This window comes from Papio anubis, chromosome 4, assembly GCF_008728515.1.
Source record: "Papio anubis isolate 15944 chromosome 4, Panubis1.0, whole genome shotgun sequence".
Lineage (NCBI taxonomy): Eukaryota > Metazoa > Chordata > Mammalia > Primates > Cercopithecidae > Papio > Papio anubis.
The window spans coordinates 140,573,659-140,593,255 of record NC_044979.1 but is presented as its reverse complement, the minus strand read 5'-3'; the positions used below and the strand labels follow the sequence as shown (position 1 = coordinate 140,593,255).

General features: G+C 53.6%; 1 protein-coding gene and 1 pseudogene across 8 annotated transcripts; one reads left to right on the top strand and one right to left on the bottom strand.

Moving 5' to 3' along the window:
• Positions 1-19: 19 nt before the first annotated feature.
• On the top strand, positions 20-19,107 carry CPSF4 (cleavage and polyadenylation specific factor 4). 8 transcript variants are annotated; one of them, XM_009202623.3, is made up of 8 exons: positions 20-272; positions 6,806-6,856; positions 10,029-10,181; positions 12,176-12,271; positions 12,626-12,719; positions 14,373-14,445; positions 16,070-16,162; positions 18,147-19,107. In XM_009202623.3, the coding sequence occupies exons 1-8, from the start codon at positions 170-172 to the stop codon at positions 18,213-18,215; spliced, it is 732 nt and encodes a 243-aa protein (XP_009200887.1). In that variant the 5' UTR covers positions 20-169; the 3' UTR covers positions 18,216-19,107. The 8 variants fall into 8 exon arrangements, 6 of the variants coding, with proteins under 6 accessions (XP_009200887.1, XP_003895787.1, XP_003895788.1 ...); XM_003895738.5 differs by having other exon boundaries at positions 16,067-16,162; XM_003895739.4 differs by having other exon boundaries at positions 15,992-16,162.
• On the bottom strand, positions 4,485-7,709 carry LOC110742691 (annotated as a pseudogene).
• Positions 19,108-19,597: the final 490 nt, after the last annotated feature.

Below are 19,597 nucleotides of genomic sequence, written 5' to 3'. Positions count from 1 at the left end.
GGGCTCTGGGCGCTCCCGGCATCCCTCGGGCGGCGGCGGCGGCGGCGGCGGCTGCGAGGCGCAGGAGGAGCGTGTGTGGCGGGCCCGGCGGCGGGTAGAGAGGCGAGAGGGCTGCAGGAGACCGAGGGGGAGCCGGGCCGGTGGGGCCGGTGGGGCCGCCGCCGCCGCCATGCAGGAAATAATCGCCAGCGTGGACCACATCAAGTTTGACTTGGAGATCGCAGTGGAGCAGCAGCTCGGGGCGCAGCCGCTGCCCTTCCCCGGCATGGACAGTGAGCGCGGGGCCCTGGCGGGAGGGCGAGAGCGACTCGAACCCGGGACCCGCTCCTCTGTGTTCCCGGGACTCCTTCGCCTCGGTCCTGAGACCTCCCCCGGCTTCCTCTGGATCCTGGGACCCCTCCCCTTCGGTCGCGGGACTCCTCCCTCTATGTCTTGAGAGTCCCTCCCACCTCCTCCGGGTCCGGGGACCCTCCCCTTTAGTTCCCGAACTCCCTCATCTGTGATCCGGGACTCTTCTCACTCCATCCTGAGACCTCCTCTTCTGGATCCCGGGACGCTCCCCCTTGGTTCCAGGACTCCTGACTCCCAGGCCCCCATTTCCACCGTCTGGGGACCCCTTTTCCCCTCACTCGAACTCAGGAGTTCACTGCCTCGGATCTTTGGCCCCCTGCGGCTGTTTAAAGGTAATCTGTAGGCGGGTAGGACCTTGTCCGTTCGCTTAATTCTTGAATAAGGGTGGGTTATCCTGGATTGGAACTCTCCCTCAACACTCTCCCAGCTACAGGAGAGTACTAGGATATCGCACCCCCTACCTCCCAACCCCGCTACATTGAGCGTCTCTTCTTTTTGCTTTCATCAAAACTAGGCTGTTGGAGGAGGCGTGCTGAGGGAAGGACCACCTCTCTGTAGGAGACCCCAGCTAGACTCTTAAACTTCCTTCTAGGACTCTCTCTCCTGGGAGCTCATCCTTAGTTTTTGGCCTGTCCTTACTTTTTTCTGGACCCCAACTCTGAGTTGTTCATCACACCCAGCAGCTGGTGTGGTCCCTTAGCCTAAACTCCCTTCATTCCTCCCTTTCACATGGTGGCTCCTGGCTCCCCATATCTTGTACTTTAAAAGAAACCGGTAGTTTTCTTTGTGTCTTCTTTCCTATCCCGACACACTTGAAATCTAATGCCATAGCCTTAAAGTTCGCGGGCTTGTGGAAGTCACTGAGTTCAATCCACAGATGGGGAAACTGAGACCCAAGCAGGGGAAGGGACTTGCTGACGACCACTCAGTGCATAGCAGAGCCAGGCAAGTTCTCCAGTGTTGTGTGCTGTCGCCCCGCACTACCAGCGGGGTCTCCCACGTCTCCCAGCAGCCTCTCTCCCCTCAGGCGGCCACACCTTCTCATGCACATGTGACCTCTGAGTCTGTCCCTTTCTGTGGTTTTTTTGTTGTTGTTTGTTTGCTTTGAGACAGGGGCTCCTCTTTTGCCTAGGCTGGGTGCAGTGGCGCAATCATGGCTCAATGCAGCCTCGACTTCCCAGGCTCTGACAATCCTCCCACCTCAGTTTCCCAAGTAGTTGGGACCACAGGTGTGCACCAACACGCCTGGCAAATTTTGTGTGTGTGTGTTTCTTGGTAGAGACACTGTTTCACCATGTTTCCCAGGGTTGGTCTTGAACTCCTGGGCTCAAGCGATCCTTTCACCTCGGCCTTCAGAAGTACTGGGATTACAGGCATGAGCCACCACACCTGGCCTATATATATATATATATTTATATATGTGTGTGTGTGTGTGTGTGTATATATATATATAAATTTTTTTTTTTTTTTTTTTTTTTTGGCTGCCTGTCCCACAACTTTACATGGTGATACTTCTGTACAAGATAGTTTCGTTGGAAGTTAAGTCATCAAGAAAAACAAGATAGTGCTTATAAAGAGACATCATCAGACCACCCTATTTGACACACGCACAAACACCATCGCCGCTGTACACCCCCTAAAAAGCAGCTGCTGAAATTCACACACACACACCCCCTCTTACCTACCCCTCGAGTCCTGTGATAACTTCATCCCTGCACATGTGGCCTTTTCCTGTCTCTTTTTTTTTGAGATGGAGTTTCGCTGTTGTTGCCCAGGCTGGAGTGCAATGGCGCGATCTCGGCTTACCGCAACCTCCACCTCCCGGGTTCAAGCAATTCTCCTGCCTCAGCCTCCTGAGTAGCTGGGATTATAGCCTCCCACCACCATGCCCAACTAATTTTTGTATTTTCAGTAGAGATGAGGTTTCACCATGTTGGCCAGGCTGGTCTTGAACTCCTGACCTCAAATGATCCACCTGCCTTGGCCTCCCAAAGTGCTGGGATTACGGGCGTGAGCCACTGCGCCCAGTCGGCCTTTTCCTGCCTTTATGGCACTGGCTTGAGACCATGGAACCACCCATGCAGGGCAGATCTTTCCCTTCCACCCTTCTGCCACCTGACAGATCCACAAGCCTGTGAGGGGAGGTACAGTGGTGAGGGGCCCACATACCTGTTCTTGAGGCCAGGGACACGCCTGGCCCTGGGTGTTGCCCCAGCCAGGGCTTCAGAGTCGGTAGGCACCCTCCACACTCACTGCTTGTCCATATCCTGTTCAGTTAAAGCCCAGTGAGGCCACAGCCCTTCCTCACCCATCCCTCCTCTTCATGCCCATCGGAGGTTTGGGAATAACTGTCACTTTGCCCATAAGGCATACTCATCCCATCCACATGAGGCTCAGTTCCCAGAACTGTGGATTTCTGAGCAGAAACAACTCTAACCTCTGAAGAGAAAGACCAGACCAGAGATACTTTCAGATTTTTTTTTTTTTTTTGAGACGGAGTCTTGCTCTGCCGCCCAGGCTGGAGTACAGTGGCCGGATCTCAGCTCACTGCAAGCTCCGCCTCCCGGGTTCACGCCATTCTCCTGCCTCAGCCTCCCGAGTAGCTGGGACTACAGGCGCCTGCCACCTCGCCCGGCTAGTTTTTTGTATTTTTAGTAGAGATGGGGTTTCACCGTGTTAGCCAGGATGGTCTCGATCTCCTGACCTCGTGATCCGCCCATCTCGGCCTCCCAAAGTGCTGGGATTACAGGCTTGAGCCACCGCGCCCGGCCTTTTTTTTTTTTTTTTTTTTTTTTTGAGACAGAGTCTTGCTCTTGTTGCCCAGGCTGGAGCACAGTGATGCAATCTTGGCTCACTGCAACCTCTGCCTCTGGGTTCAAGCGATTCTCCTGCCTCAGCCTCCCGAGTAGCTGGGATTACAGGCATGTGCGAGTAGCTGGGATTACAGGCATGTGCCACCACGCCTGGCTAATTTTTGCATTTTTAGTAGAGACGGGGTTTCTCTACTTGAACTCCTGACGGCAAGTGATCCACCCGCCTCAGCCTCCAGAAGTGCTAGGATTACAGACGTGAGTCACCGCACCTGGCCACTTTCAGACTTTTTGAAATGCAAATGGAGTGACCTCCCTGTGACAGCCAAGGAATCTTTTGTGATTTAGTAAGGGGGGGCACGTTAAGCGGACTTCAGAGATGCTGTCATTGGTTTTTCAGCAATTCTAAAATGGTTACTTGTAAGGAAACTGTTTCTGATGCCAAGGTCAGTTTAGTCTGGCAACCGGGTGCTGGTGAATTCCTGGACTCATCAGAACAGCTGGTCCCTGGAGCCCACTGAATTCCAGCACACTCTTAACTGTGGGAATGAAAGGCTGTGCTTTTTTTTTTCTTTTTTCTTTTTGTTAACAAGCAACATAATCAAAAACAAAAGCACAACAACCTTAAAGCTGAAACAGCAATAAGTCAAACTGCTGCGGCAGTTCACAGATGTACCTGGGGTACATGCTTCCTCATTTCGAGGCAGGACATAGGCACATGACTGTGCATTTAGGTATATATGTGACCAAAAAGAATGAGAGAAATGAATCCCAGCACTTTGGGAGGCCGAGGCGGGCGGATCACAAGGTCAGGAGATCGAGACCACGGTGAAACCCCATCTCTACTAAAAATACAAAATATTAGCCGGGCGTGGTGGCGGGCGCCTGTAGTCCCAGCTACTCAGGAGGCTGAGGCAGGAGAATAGCATGAACCCGGGAGGCGGAGCTTGCAGTGAGCCAAGATCGCACCACTGCACTCTAGCCTGGGTAACAGAGTGAGACTCCGTCTCAAAAAAAAAAAAAAAAGGCCGGGCGCGGTGGCTCAAGCCTGTAATCCCAGCACTTTGGGAGGCCGAGACGGGCGGATCACGAGGTCAGGAGATCGAGACCATGCTGGCTAACACGGTGAAACCCCGTCTCTACTAAAAAATACAAAAAAATTAGCCGGGCGAGGTGGCGGGCGCCTGTGGTCCCAGCTACTCCGGAGGCTGAGGCGGGAGAATGGCGTGAACCCAGGAGGCGGAGCTTGCAGTGAGCTGAGATCCGGCCACTGCAGTCCAGCCTGGGCGACAGAGCGAGACTCCGTCTTAAAAACAGAAAAAAAAAAAAAAAAAGAATGAGAGAAATGGAAAACACTGGAGAACAGAAAGTATCAAGAACCTTTCATTAGGCAGTCCCAAAGCGCTCTGCTCTTTTCCTCTTCTCTACCTCTTTATCCTCTGTGGTTCCAGTTCCCGCTGAACTTGTGACAATCCCAAATCGCTCCTTCCTCTTTTTCAGTTTCTTGTCATCTTCAGACTTTCTGGAGATTGAAGAGACATTCAAACCAAATCTTTTTTTTTTTTTTTTTTTTTTTTTTGAGACGGAGTCTCGCTCTGTCGCCTGGGCTGGAGTGCAGTGGCCGGATCTCAGCTCACTGCAAGCTCCGCCTCCCGGGTTTACGCCATTCTCCTGCCTCAGCCTCCCAAGTAGCTGGGACTACAGGCGCCTGCCACCTCGCCCGGCTAGTTTTTTGTATTTTTTAGTAGAGACAGGGTTTCACCGTGTTAGCCAGGATGGTCTCAATCTCCTGACCTCGTGATCCGCCCGTCTCGGCCTCCCAAAGTGCTAGGATTACAGGCTTGAGCCACCGCGCCCGGCCCAAACCAAATCTTTGAGCTCTTTCCTTGGACTTATCCAAGTTAACCGTAGGTTTGTTCTCAGGTGACAGACTTGTGTTGGAACTGAAGAAATCCCCAACCTAGCTGCCCAGGTAGCTTTCTTACTCTCCAAGCTCACACGTACACTGAATCGTTCAGCCCTCTTCTGCATTCTCTCAGAATGGTATTCAGATGTAATTTTCATTGAGTGGTATTTCAGATGTAATTTTCACCACTTTCTTCTCTGCTGCCACATCAACAGTTTTTTTCAGGGGGTTCTTCCTCTTTGACAGGGGGTTTGTTTCTTCTTCTGTTTCATCTCCCAGTACATCTTCATTTGCCTCCCTTCAGCATGTTCTTCAAGATACGCCTGGAGTCTGTGGATAAGATCTTGCTTTATTCCCTTGGTCTCCAAACCACAAGTAAGACATTCTTGTTTAGTTCAGCAAGCTTCAGCTTATGGAGCTCCACCATCTCAGTTACCATCTTGTTACCCCCTCCGGGTGTGCTCTTTTAATAATTGTATGTGGGGTGGATTGCGGTGGCTCACGCCTGTGATCCTAGCACTTTGGGAAGCCAAGGCAGGCAAATCACGAGGTCAGGAGTTCGAAACCAGCCTGTAATCATTGTATGTGGGCCAGGCGTGGTGGCTCACGTCTGTAATCCCAGCACTTTGGGAGGCCGAGGTAAGCGGATCACCTGAAGCCAGTAGTTTGAGACCAGCCTGGCCAACATGGCAAAACCCCCTCTCTACTAAAAATACAAAAAAATTAGCCAGGCGTGGTGGTGCACACCTATAATCCCAGCTACTCAGGAAGCTGAGGCAGGAGACTCTCTTGAGCTGGGGAGGCGGAGGTTGCAGTGAGCCGAGATCGCACCACTGCACTCTAGTCTGGGTGACAGAGTGAGACTGTCTCAAAACACTAGAAAAAAAATTGTATATGGATGTTGCATATTAAAAGCAGTCCTCTGTGTCTGCACTTAACGTGCTTCCCTTTGGACTAGTGTCTCAGAGGCACTGCCTCTTCCTTGAAGCCTGACCCTTCTCAGAGGCCCTGACTGTCTATACTTCTGTGAGATCATTCCTCCCCTCTGCCTCATGTTAAGGTGTCCGTGAATTCACCTTCCTGGAGAAAGGTGTCAACTGGGGGCCATTAATTTATTTCTGTGGGTCAGGCATGGTGGCTTATGCCTGTAATCCCAGCACTTTGGGAGGCCGAGGTGCGTGGATCACCTGAGGTCAGGAGTTTGAGACCAACCTGGCCAACAAAACCCTATCTCTACTGAAAATACAAAAATTAGGTGGGCGTGGTGGCAGGCGCCTGTAATCCCAGCTACTTGGGAGGCTGAGGCAGGAGAATTGCTTGAACCTGGGAGGCGGAAATTACAGTGAGCTGAGATTGCGCCATTGTACTCCAGCCCAGGCAACAAGAGTGAAACTCCATCTCAAAAAAAAAAAAAAATTATTTCTGGGATCTTGTACTCCAGCCTTCCTTTCCCCACCCGCTCTTAACTCCTTGAAAAGATCTTATATACAGGAGGCTCTCAAAGCACTGGGTAATGACTGCTCTCAATGTATGTGTCTCATTTTGTAGGGCATGCCTAACATAAGCAGCTTCCTCCTTGCTTGGTTGGGCTTTGCATACTTTTGCTACTTTATTTCCAGTACCCTGAACCCTTGGTGGGTCAAGAAGTCGGAAGGGTTCCCTCCCACTGTCTTCAGACATCGTCAATAGCAATTGCACCTCTTTGTTTGATTCCTCTCGTTTTCTCTCCTTTCTACAGAGTCGGGTGCTGCTGTCTGTGAATTCTTTTTGAAAGCTGCCTGCGGCAAAGGTAAGAAACTCTGGGCTCCCTGATGTGCTTCCCGAGGCGCCCTTCTACCTCCTTGTCCCCAGCTGAGTTGGAGGCCGCCAGGGCTCTGGCTCACATTGCTTTTTACAGACTAACGATCTCTGTAGATAAAACTGGTTTGGACAGGCTAGGAACCTGATGGGGTGTTCCACCTGAAACCTAAACGCAGGACTGAACCTGGCTCTAAGGCTGCCTTATCACTTCGCATTCCCCGTGGCCACAAGCTGATGTGACATGGAAAGAAGCCCCCAGCATTGAGACATTCAGGAACTTTCTTAATGTCACAGAGTTAATCAGTGGCGGAGCCCAGTGTCTGAACCCAGGTCTTTCTCATTCCACAGTCTCCACGGGCTCATGGTTTTCTGTGGCCTCCCATCCAAAACACCCCATGATAACCCATCTTGTGGGGTCTTGTTCTCGATAACCAGCCCCCAACACAGACTACACAAGACTACTGAGGTGGGAGAATCCCTTGCACCAGAGAGCCAGAGGTTTCAGTGAGCCGAGATCATGCCATTGCACTCCAGCCTGGCAACAGAGCAAGACTCCATCTCAAAAAAAAAGAAAAGATCTTGCTTCATTCCCTTGGTCTCCCAACCACAAGCAAGACATTCTTACTTTAGTTCAGCAAGCTTCAGCTTATGGAGCGCCACTGTCTCGGTTGCCATCTTGTTACCCCTCCGGCTGTGCTCTTTTAATAATTGTATGTGGGCCAGGTGAATCCATCAGAAGTATCACTAGGGGCCAGGCACGGTGGCTCACGCCTGTAATCCCAGCACTTTGGGAGGCCGAGGCGGATGGATCACCTGAGGTCAGGAGTTTGAGACCAACCTGGCCAACATGGTGAAACCTCATCTCTACTAAATATACAAAAATTAACTGGGCGTGGTGACGCCCATCTATAATCCCAGCTACTCGGGAGGCTGAGGCAGGAGAATCACTTGAACCCAGGAGGCAGAGGTTGCAGTGAGCCAAGATCGCACCACTGCACTCCAGCCTGGGTAGCAGAGGGAGACCCCGTCTCAAACAAAAAGAAGTGTCACTAGGCATAACCTTAACTTTCCGTGGTCTGGGCATTTTTCTCCTGTAGGAAAATTTATTTAGGAGACTTAAATATTAATCAGAAGCTTGAAAAAGGGGAGCAGAGAATCAGAGCAAAGAGCTGGTTTTAATGAATGGTTTGGTGAGCTTTGCTTCTATAACATAGTCATTTACCACTGAGGTAGTAGACTTCCTGGCAGATCAGCCAGGCCAACTTCACAATGTCGTCAGAATGTCATTACCTCCACTGGGCCTCTGGTCTCGCTCCCATGTCTTTGCTCAGTAATTCTGCCCTTCTGACCAGCCGCCTTCTGTTAGCACAGCCATCCCTAACACAGGGCATTCTGACTGTCTCTCTGTTGACTAATACAGTAGCCACTAGTCACATGTGGCAGTTCATATTTAAGTAAAATCAAATCACATTTAAAACTTGAAATTCTCAGACACACTAGTCATGTTTCAAGTGGTCAGTAGTCACATGGGGCTAGCAGCTGCCATATTGGACAGCAGAAGTGTAGAATGGACCTCCATGGTTGTCTTGCCAGGCCACCTGTTAGAAGTCCCGCACATCCCCAGAGGCTGGCTCTGTCCCAAAAGGCACACGTCCCTCCATGTGTATACATCACATTTCCTCAATTCGGAAATTGGTCTTTCTTTTTTTTTAAGAGGCAGCATCTTACTCTGTCACCCAGGCTGGAGTGCAGTGGCACAGTCATAGCTCACTGCAAGCTCAGCCTCCTGGGCCCAAGTGATCCTCCCACCTCAGCCTCCCCAGTAGCCGGGACTATAGGTGTGCACCACCATACCCAACTAATTTTTTTTTTTTTTCCAGACAGAGTTTTGCTCTTGTTGCCCAGGCTGGAGTGCAGTGGTGTGATCTTGGCTCACTGCAACTTCTGCTTCCTGGGTTCGAGCAATTCTCCTGCCTTAGCCTCCCGTGTAGCTGGGATTACAGGTGCACACCACCACACCCAGCTAATTTTTTGTATTTTTAGTATAGACAGGGTTTCATTATGTTTTGGCCAGACTGGTCTCGAACTCCTGACCTCAGATGATCCACCACCTCGGCCTCCCAGAGTGCTGCGATTACAGGTGTGAGCTGCTGTGTCTGGCCTCCCAGCTTGCTTGCTTGCTTGCTTACTTATTTACTTATTTATTTATTTAGTGAAGACAAAGTCTCAGGCTGATCTCGAACTTCTGGGCTCAAGTGATTTTCCTGTCTTGGCCTCCCAAAGTGCTAGGATCATAGGTGTGAGCTACTACACCCGGCTAAGTTCATCTTTCTTTTTTTTTCTTTTTTTTGGGGGGGGGACAGAGTTTTGTTCTTGTCACCCAGGCTGGAGTGCAATGGCGTGATCTCCGGTCACTACAACCTCCGCCTCCTGGGTTCAAGCGATTCTCCAGCCTCAGCCTCCCAAGTAGCTGAGATTACAGGCACCCCCACCACTACACCCAGCTAATGTTTTTTTGTATTTTTAGTAGAGATGGGGTTTCATCATGTCGGTCAGGCTGGTCTCGAACTCCTGACCTCGTGATCCACCCGCCTCAGCCTCCCACCATCTCCCTCTTTTTTATGCCTCCATCTTACACTAATATCTGTGAGATGATGAGTAACTTTTTTTTTTTTTTTTTGAGAGGGAGTCTCGCTCTGTCGCCCAGGCTGGAGTGCAGTGGTGGGATCTCAGTTCACTGCAAGCTCCGCCTTCTGGGTTCATGCCATTCTCCTGCCTCAGCCTCCCGAGTAGCTGGGACTATAGGCGCCCAGCTAATTTTTTTGTATTTTTAGTAGAGATGGGGTTTCACCGTGTCAGCCAGGATGGTCTCAATCTCCCGACCTCATGATCCACCCGCCTCGGCCTTCCAAAGTGCTAGGATCACAGGCGTGAGCCACCGCACCCGGCCATGAGTAACTATTAAAATGTAAAGTGTCTGTCAGCGTACTGCCTCAAATCATGTTGCCTTCTGTGAGGCAGACCTCTGCCCCCTTGCAGGACATGATGCCCTCAGGTGGCTCCAGGAGTTAGGAGGTGAAGATGCCTCAGCTTCTCTAGGCCCTGTCGCCTGGGCTCAGGGTGGCCTCTCTGCTGACACCCTGTCCCTATCTTCCCGGCAGGGGGCATGTGTCCGTTTCGCCACATCAGCGGTGAGAAGACAGTTGTGTGCAAACACTGGCTGCGTGGCCTATGCAAGAAAGGGGACCAGTGCGAGTTCCTGCATGAGTATGACATGACCAAGATGCCCGAGTGCTACTTCTACTCCAAGTTCGGTAAGGCACCTGGAGCTCTGGAGGCTCTGCTGAGAACCAGGGTGCAGAGGGGTCTGTTGGCTGCCCAGTGCCCCCACTCTCTCTGCCTGCTTTTCCCATCTTTCCATTCTCAGAGGAGAAACTTGGGCAGAGCCTGCCAGCCTCAGCCAGCTTTTAGGAGACAGCGTGGCTATTTTCTGCTCATCTCTCTCTTTTTTTTTTTTTTTTTTTAAAGACACAGGATCTCGCTATGTTTCACATACTGGTCTTGAACGCCTGGGCTCGAATGATCTGCCTGCCTCAGCCTCCCAAAGTGCTGGGATTACAGGCGTGAGCCACTGCGCCAGACCCCTTGCATTCTTTTGGAGTGCTTCAGTGTTTGGAGCTCTTTCAATCACTCTGGGATTTGAGGCTAATGAGGGTGACCCGGAAGCAGCGAGTTGTGCAGCTGGCTGCATTATGTCCGTGGTTGGTTTCTGTCCACATCCACCTTCTCCCTGAAACCCACTTCTCCCTACAGTGTGGGAACTGCCTCTCAGGCCGGAGCTGGTTCCTTCTCTCCGGGAGCCGTGATCCTGGTGACATTTCAGCCATCCTTAACAGCCCTTCAAAATAGCAGCCTCAGATGTGTCTTCTGGTAGCACCAAGCTTGCCTTGAGCCCTGCTTAGAGAATGCGTGGGCTCAGCTGTCCTGAGTGGCCCGCGTGGAGAAGCGGGAGACCGGATGGAGTCGGTGGGGCTGGCACAGAGTCTGGCAGAGATGTTGTGCTCCCTGCTGGAATGAGTCCCCAGGGTCCCTGCTCAGGTCTGCACTTCGTGGTTTCCCAAGAAGCAGCTCTGTGGGTCAGCATGAGGCTGGCTCTAGTCCTGGGCAGGAGCCCGGCAGAAGGCCGGAATCCTGCAGGGAGCCAAGGGGTACAGGATATGCTTCATGCTTTCAAAGCACTGCTTTTGGAGGAGACATTATTTCAGCATCCCAATAGGTGTGGCCTGCTGGCTTATTAATGAGAGCTGTGGCTTGTTTTGTGGAGGTGGCATAAGCTGAGAAGAAATAGAACCCAAGCTTCCCAGCTCCCCAAGTGCTGTCCTCTGCCATTGTGCAATGTAGCATGGTCCCCCCTGACGCCTTGCCCATAGCAGCACTGGGATGGGGCAGTGGCCTCCCATCTGTCCCCAGAGACAGCAGCTGGCTCTCCTGGGCAGGCTTTCAAGGCACTGCTATCCAAGTGGCCTGGGGGTCGCTCCTTCCTTGCTGACGGCCCTGGTGCAGGACACACTGTGTGCAGCTTCTGTCACCTGCACCACAGACATTGGGTTGAGGGCCTCCTTTCTAGGCACTGGAGGGACAATGGTGAAGAGGTCCTTGCCCTGTGAATTCTTCACTCTTGTGGTCCAGGGAAAGATGTAGCCGATAAGCCATGAGACGAACAGAGAAGAAATTACTTGTGACAAGTGCTCTGAAGGAAGGAAACCATGACCAGAACCTTGAGGCAGAGTGGTCAAGGATGAGGGGATTCCTGAGCTAGGAGCGGAAGACTGAGAAGGGGCTGGTCCTGGTACAGGGGGACCCATGTGACTGGGGGGTGGCAGAGGCGGAGCCTGTGGGGGAGCCTGGGGAAGGAGTTTGCAGTTCCTTAGAATTTTGAGCACAGTTGTTAACGTGGATTGGAGAAGGTGAGCCAAGAAGCGGGCAACTACCCAGGAAGGCAGTTCTCAGTGCTGGTGGTCCCTGGGGCCCGCTGCTTCGGAGAGGGCGAGGTCCACTAGTGCTTCTCCCTACCCTTGTCCCAGCTCTTAGACATGAAGAGCCAATCAGAGTGGAACTTCCTGGTCTCCATGGGTGCTTTTCTGTCACAGCCCCACTGCACAGGAAGCTGGGGCTCAGAGACACTCTTCCCTGGCTCTCAGGGCTCATCAGGCCAAAACTGGACACCAGAACCTCTTTTCCTTGGATGAAGCCAAGGTGGGCCTGGCCCCAGCCTTCCTAGCGGCCTCACGTCTGAGTTTTCCTGCAGGAGAGTGCAGCAACAAGGAGTGTCCCTTCCTGCACATCGACCCCGAGTCCAAGATCAAGGACTGCCCTTGGTATGACCGCGGCTTCTGCAAGCACGGTAGGTGCCAGGGTGAGCTGGGCCCCTGGCAAGAAGCCAAGTCCTCCCTTCTCTGCCTACATGACCCGGGAGGCTGCCATCTGGTCTACCTGGGACATCTTGCCCTACCTGTCCCAGCAAAACCTGACATTCTGCAGCTAGCGGCTTGCTCATACCCCTCATCTCCCTTGACTCTCCCAAGAATGCTGGGTGGGTGGTGGTCCACCTGCATTTTTGATAAGGAGGCCAGTGTTGGGAGGTGAGGTCCCTGCCCCCTGTCTCCCATGAATGGGGGACAGCCAGCATTTGAAGCCATGCTCCAGCTCTCTAACTGGTAGAGGGGATGTCTAAGTGACCAGACACTTGGCTCTGCAGGTCCCCTCTGCAGGCACCGGCACACACGGAGAGTCATCTGTGTGAATTACCTCGTGGGATTCTGCCCAGAGGGGCCCTCATGTAAATTCATGCAGTGAGTAGCCAGCCGCTCTGCCCTCTACCCTCTACCCCAGCTCCCAGCCCAGGCCGTGCTGCCCTCTGTATCTTCCCTAGGCCACCTGGGCTTTGGTCACTGTGTGATGTCAGTACTAGAGCCAAGGGTGGGGGCAGGAGATAGGGAAGTAATCCCTGCTTATGGCCACCAGTGCTTCCTGAGCCCAGAGGTGGCGCTGCCTAGACCCATTTCTTGGGTCATGGGCCATCTGGTAATCTAATGGAAGCTGTGGGATACAGACACACATGTAGCCTTGCATATCATTTAGGGAATTTGGGGACTTCCAGTTTAGAACCTGCACCCTAAAGGAAGGAAACTAGAATTTCAGTCTCCTATGTGGAGGCTCAGAAAACCCTGAGCTTGGGGTTTCACATAGAATAAGTAGTCATCTAACAGTGAGGGTAGGAGAGAACACACCCATTTCACACAGCAGCACACTGAGGCACAGGGCTTGGTCCCTGGCCAGGGGCACATGGTCAAAGGCAAGTCTGGGCCGGGTGTGGTGGCTCACACCTGTAATCCCAGCACTTTGGGAGGCTGAGGTGGACAGATCACGAGGTCAGGAGTTCAAGACCAGCCTGGCCAATATGGTGAAACCCTGTCCCTACTAAAAATACAAAAATTAGCCAGGCATAGTGGTGTGTGCCTGTAGTCCCAGCTACTTGGGAGGCTGAGGCAGAAGAATCACTTGAACCCGGGAGGTGGAGGTTGCAGTGAGCCAACATCGTGCCACTGCACTCCAGCCTGGGTGATGGGCGACAGAGCGAGATTCCATCATAGGACGGATGGACAGACGGACAGACGGACGGACAGATTAGATAGAGCGAGACTTCATCATAGTTTAGATAGATAAGATAGATAAATAGGATAGATTAGATAGGATAGATAGATAGCAAGTCTGTGAGCCTCTGAAGATCGGTTTTAATTCTTGCTCCATGGGGTTAGCACCCCTCTTCTGGCTCCATTGTCTTGTCCTTGGAGCCCAGTGTCCATCTGTCACTTTGCTTGTGGACCCGGGCTTCCGCCTGGGGTGGCACTGGGGCTGCAGACAAGCCTCCCCTCCTCCTGGCTGCCTCGCCAACACTGCTGAACCTGCAGCGGGATAACAGTCTCCAGGTCTGTGGGGACCCTGGTCCCTGCTTCTCACTGCAGGGAAGTGGCCGGTGCTGCCACTGGGTCTCACTCCCTGAATGAGTGCAGGCACCTGCAGGTGGCCTGGGGCAGACCGTTACCAAGTGATAGGAGGAGGGGCTGACGCCAGAGTAAGACCCTGCGGGGAGCGGGGCATCCCTGTGTACAGCTCCTGGGGCGCAGCAGGCGCGTACCGGTGCAGCTTTTGTCACTTCCGAGCAGCACTGGCCATGAGTTTCCCAGTTCAGGGTAGGCAGGGCTGGGCCTCAGCCCAGGCAAGTCAGTTGTGTTCTCCACGCCACTCCCGCGGCCTCCCAGGAGCAGAGCTGAGTGCCAGCCCCACCCCATCCATGCAGCTTGTGTCAAATCACTTTGTGCTGGGGCAGCTGAGTGTGATTTTCCTAGGGCTGGAATTTAAGAGCATGGCCTGGCTTCTCTCTTCTCATCCCCCGTCCCCGACTCCTTCTCTTGTTCTCATCCCCTCTGGCTGCTGGTGACCAGCCCTCGATTTGAACTGCCCATGGGAACCACCGAGCAGCCCCCACTGCCGCAGCAGACCCAGCCTCCGGCAAAGGTACCGTGCCTGGCCCTCCTCGTTAGGAAGGAAGTGCCTTTTCTCCAGCGAGAACCTCAGTGTCCCCCGGGGGTGCGGTCTGCCTTAGACCCCACTGGAGAACTTGGGAGAGAAGGGGCGTCTCCCAAGTTCCCGCAGAAAAGTCAGGGGCAGAGCCATGTGTATCTCCCTCCAGAGATGCAGGGCCTCTCACCCTGGAACCTCAGCAAGGCCAAGTGCAGCAGCAAAGTTGAGGCGCCATGCAACCAGCCACCCATTGTGAGATGGGGCTGCCTGGCACAGCAGCGTCTGCCTCAGGAGCCGGCCTGGGCACCATGTCTGCGCCCGGGGAGCTGGCATGGAGCCGGCCTGGGCAACGTGTCTGCTGCTTTTGCTCCTGGGCCAGACCCTTCGTTTTGCAGATAGGGGAACTGAGACTTCCAGAGCGGGGGGACTTGCCTGAGGCGACACCACTGGGCAGGAGCAGGTGTGGCAGCAGAACTGACCACTCTGGCCAGCACCGCCCCTGCTCCTGTGGAGTGGAGGCTGGGAGGAGGGGTGAGAACAGGCCCAGCTGGCTCCAGTTTTCTAGATAAGGGGCCCCGCAGCCAAGCAGCTGGTCCGACCCCTTCAGCCCAAGGAGGGAGGGAAATGCCATAGACACGTGGGGATCTGCAGCAGCCCCTCAACGCCAAGGGCACCCTGAGTTTGGTTATGGGAGTCGGGGGTTGAGCCAAGAGGAAGGGCTGGCATCAAGGCAGGGCGGGCATCAGGCAGGGTTCCCAACAGGCCCACCAAGCCCACCCACCTGAGCCCAAAGCCTCACCTCCTACCCTGCTGGACTCTGGACTGGCTGCCAAAGCCCCACCAGCCCCGCTAAGTGCTAGAGGCTGAACAGCCAGGAGAGGATGCAGTGGATACAGCTGCGTGGAGGCCAGTCATATTGAACTCTTGATGGGGAAAGCCGGGAATTCCAGGTGTAGGTGCAGCCGTGCCAACCTGGGGGTTTTCTAGCTCGGGTTCTGCACTTAAGGGCCAGAGCCAGGAGCCCACGGGTCGGGAGGAGGCCCTGCTGTGGAATCCCTACCCCAGGAGCCCTGGCCCTCCTCCTGGCGGGGCTCCCTAGAGGAGGGTCCTCTCAGCCCGAGAACGCAGCTCAGTGTGTCAGGCTCCAACTGTTTTTCTGTGACTTGCTCGCCGTGTAGGCTGCTAAACATCTGGCTGAACCAAGCGTTCATCCTGACCTGAAGCCAGAACCTCAGAAACCAAAGTAAGGCCTGAACATGCCCTCGCCCCACTGCCCCAGAGACCTCCTCTTGTCTCCTTGATGTTTTGTTTTCTATTTTATTTTTCGTTTTTGTGTGTCTGCATGGTGTTTTTCGGGCAGTGGCTTCTGCCATCATCACCAGATGTTTCTCTGTTGCCCGCTGTCCTGAGCTGGGCCGTCGTGGAAGCCCTTCTTCCTGCCGTTTGCGGGACGAGTCCCGCCCTCTTTTTTCCTGTCCCCATCGGTAGTCTGCGTGCACGTGTTTTCCACAGTAAAACCGTGTTGTGTAACTCTTTCCAGCAAAGTAACAATCCGCCATTACAAAGGTCGTCCTCCTTGATCCAGTTAACGAGTCAGAACTCTTCTCCCAATCAGCAGAGAACCCCACAGGTCATCGGGGTCATGCAGAGTCAAAACAGCAGCGCGGGCAACCGGGGACCCCGGCCACTGGAGCAGGTCACCTGTTACAAGGTGAGTCCCTGGGCTGGGGGATGGGGTGGGGTCTTCCCTTACTGTCAGTGGCCATTCCCTCATGCCCCATATGTTTGGTGAAATGAGAAAAGTGAAAACATTCGTTTTTGCTGATTGTAAGCATAAAGTTACAGTCTAGTTACCCATCCACTATGGTGGGCTAGAGACTCCTATTTCCTACCACACCGCACTGAGGCACAGTAAAGGATGGTGAGAACGCCTGCCCAGTGAATGGATGGGGCCTGCAGGCAGCTGAGGGAAGCCCCCAAGAGGGCGGGAACAAAATGGAAACACTGATCCAGGGAAGGGTAAACCCTTGGAGCCGCTGGCTGTCCTGAAGGCATCCTCGGATCCTGCAGGGCACATCCTAGGAAACAGGACACTGGGTTACAGCACCCCCGTCCCCATCGCCTCCTCCAGTACATAAAATGGACTCAGGGGAAGGGTGAGCTTAAAGAAACCTCCTCGAAAACTGTCCTGTTCACTCTTGGCTCTGTGGGAGGCGGGGAAAGAGGAGGGAAATCTCTTCATAGTTTGATGTTGTTGATGAGTCTGGGCCTATATTCATGTCCTTGGTTAAGGCTGGAAAGTTACAAACTAAGTTTTCTAATCTAAAATCGCCCCAGGATTGGTATGCCCCTGGCACCTGGCAGGAGCAACCCCCAGTACTCTTGGAAGAGTATGTTCTCAACCCAAGGCACACACAATTCCTATGTCTGGAGTTCTGAAGAACGAGTCCAGATTAGAAATCACAAAACAGGCTGGGTGTGGTGGCGCATGCCTGTAGTCCCAGCTACTGGGGAGGCTGAGGTGGGAGGATTGCTTGGGCCCAGGAGGTCAAGCCTGCAGTGAGTTATGACTGCACCACTGCACTCTAGCCTGGGCGACACAGTGAGACTGTTGTCTCAAAAAAAAAAAAAAAAAAAGCACAGAAGTGGGACTGTGTATAGAGCAGACTTAGCTGTTATCTTGCCGCCCTGTAATCCCAGCACTTTGGGAGGCCAAGGGGGGTAGATCACAACAAGGTCAGGAGTTCGAGACTAGCCTGGCCAACATGGAAGAAAGAAAACAGGGACTGTGGAGCCAGGGAATAGAGCTGGCAAGAGTGCTGGGTGTTGACTGGGCAGAGCCCCTCGGGGCAGCAGGGACTGGGGGGTGGGTGTCAGCAGACAGTGCCCCCAGCTGCCTCCTGACCCTTTTGTTCAGTGCTTGAGGCTGCCGTTTAAGGAGTCACAGAGTAAAGAGAAACTACGGAAGGGCCTGGATAATCAGGATGGGATGAGGCAGGGTCAGGGCTGGATTTGTCATGTGGCTCTGCAGGCTCCCCTTATAAGCATCATCCCATCTCTCTTATCCTGTGATCAAAACCTGTCCCCAAAGTAGCTTAGACAGGTGTGTCACAGCCACGAGGGAAAACGTTGGGTACAGCCCACCTTCTGTCCCCAGCACTGGTTCCCAAAGGGAGGGGGGGCTGGGGCACTTCTCATGCTGTTCCCTCCCGTCTCCTGCCAGGGAACCCCAGACCTTGGCTCAGAGGTAAGTGACTGGCCTGTGGTACAGAGGGGCTTGGTCCCCAGACGGGGTGGCGGAGCTCAGGTGCCACGGGCTTCTCTTTGTCCTGCTACCCACTTGGGAGTCCCTCCCTGGGCAGGCCCTGTGTCCATGTGGGAGAGGTGTGGGCCTGAAAGAGCCCCTGTAGGGTGCTAGCAGGTCGCCTTCTGGTGGCCTGTTCTCCCTCGCACCTGTGACTTGCTGGCTAGTTTCTGCACCACTGCACTTTCCATCCTGAGCTCCCTCACCCTCCAATTTGAAAAAAACTGTACCACAGTTTTTTCTCTGTACCACAGAGAATTTCAGAGTCCTGTTCCGACTGGGGACTTGGTGGATGACTGGGGATTTGGTGGGCACTGCCTTAGTTGAAAACTGCATTTGAACAGTGTTATTGTCTGTCTCTCCTCTTCCCCCCACTTCCTGCTCTTCCCAGTGTGGCGAGAAAGGACACTACGCCAACAGATGCACCAAAGGGCACTTGGCCTTTCTCAGTGGACAGTGACAGCAGCTGGAGCCAGCTCCGAGCAGCCCGGGGGCCCTGCTGTTGGGAGTGTGCATTTAACTATTTCATGCGCTTATTGGCGCGACTGTGGCTTGAGCTGGCCCGCAGGCATGTGGGTTTCATCGCTCTGAGGGGCCACGCCTGTTAGTTTTCTATTATTCTGCCGTAATATTTTTTGAAAAAGGGACAAGTGTCCTGCTGGGTCCCTGCAGTCGACATCCTATTTGGCTGGGCATCGATGCCCCCTTTCTGGATCGATGCCTCCTTTCTGGGACTCCCGGCACGAGTCCCCTCATCCAGGGAGGGAGGAAGCTGCTGGGGAGGGGCTTGGCTAGGCAGTTCTGTGTGGCGATGGTTTTCGCCTCATTAAACACCAGTTCTTGGTGACCGCAGGGGCTGGTGGGTCATTCAAAGCTGTGGCCGGCTCACGCCTGCTTCCTCCCTCCCTGCCCTGCTGAATCCTAAAGCTGTGCCTCTATGTGATTTGAATGAGGGAGCCCTTCAGGGCAAATTCAGGTGCCCCCATTGCCTCAGACTGGCTCTGGTCCCAGGTGGTAGCGGTTGAGGAGGGGTGCAGGGCTCTCAGGCCTGAGGTTCTCTCCTCTGGGCTTAATTTTCTGTTGGGGTACGCTCCTGACAGAGTTTAAGGTGTCCCTTGAGCTGCAGCTGCAGACCTTTAAATAGATGGCCCCTTCAGATCATCTGTGCCTACCTCCTGCCTGCCAGGCGTCTACACTCACTGAGATGCCTGTGGCATGTGGAGGAGACTGCCTTGTCCTGAGCCTGGAAAATGTGAAACTGTCTCCTGTCTCCTGCTGGGCATGTGGGCCTGGCCACGTTCAATTGCAAGAACAATTTTTATGAAATGGATTAAAGCTTGTTTTTTAAGCCATGCCTCATTACTTAAGGTTCTCATGCCAAGCCTCTTACACTGGATGCAATCACAGCCTAGCTTTCTTGTCCCTTTCAACAAATGTCAATCTCACAAAGGGAAGTGCAGCTGCCCAGAAGGCCTTTGTGCAAGCAGCTGGTCAAGTCTGGGAGTCTGACCTGTGGAGCCAGCAGGCAGGTTCTCCACCTCAGCTCAGATGTCAGGTGGCCCCCACTTCTGGAACACAGCATCCCACCCCCAATGAGGCTCTGATGAAGGGGAAGAAGGAGGGGTCGCCATGGCCCCTCACTTTTCCCCGTCACTCCCATCCCACTAAGCCTGCTAGAGAAGCCGCCTCAGCCGGAGGGCCACACTCTGCAGCGTGGGCATTAGTGTTGCCTGAGGTCTCTCCAGACAGTGCTGGGACACCTCACCCTGTAGCCCTTGATGCCCCAGGGTGATGCAGAAACTAGATGAGAAAACATCCGGGCCGTCTAAAAATTCCCTGCCT

Excerpts from the sequence above, each read along its gene's own strand:
- CPSF4 (XM_003895739.4), top strand. The coding sequence starts at position 170 with ATGCAGGAAATAATCGCCAGCGTGGACCACATCAAGTTTGACTTGGAG. Across the intron at positions 273-6,805 it reads GCCCTTCCCCGGCATGGACA|AGTCGGGTGCTGCTGTCTGT; the intron begins GTGAGCGCGGGG and ends TCCTTTCTACAG. Across the intron at positions 12,272-12,625 it reads CCGCGGCTTCTGCAAGCACG|GTCCCCTCTGCAGGCACCGG; the intron begins GTAGGTGCCAGG and ends TTGGCTCTGCAG.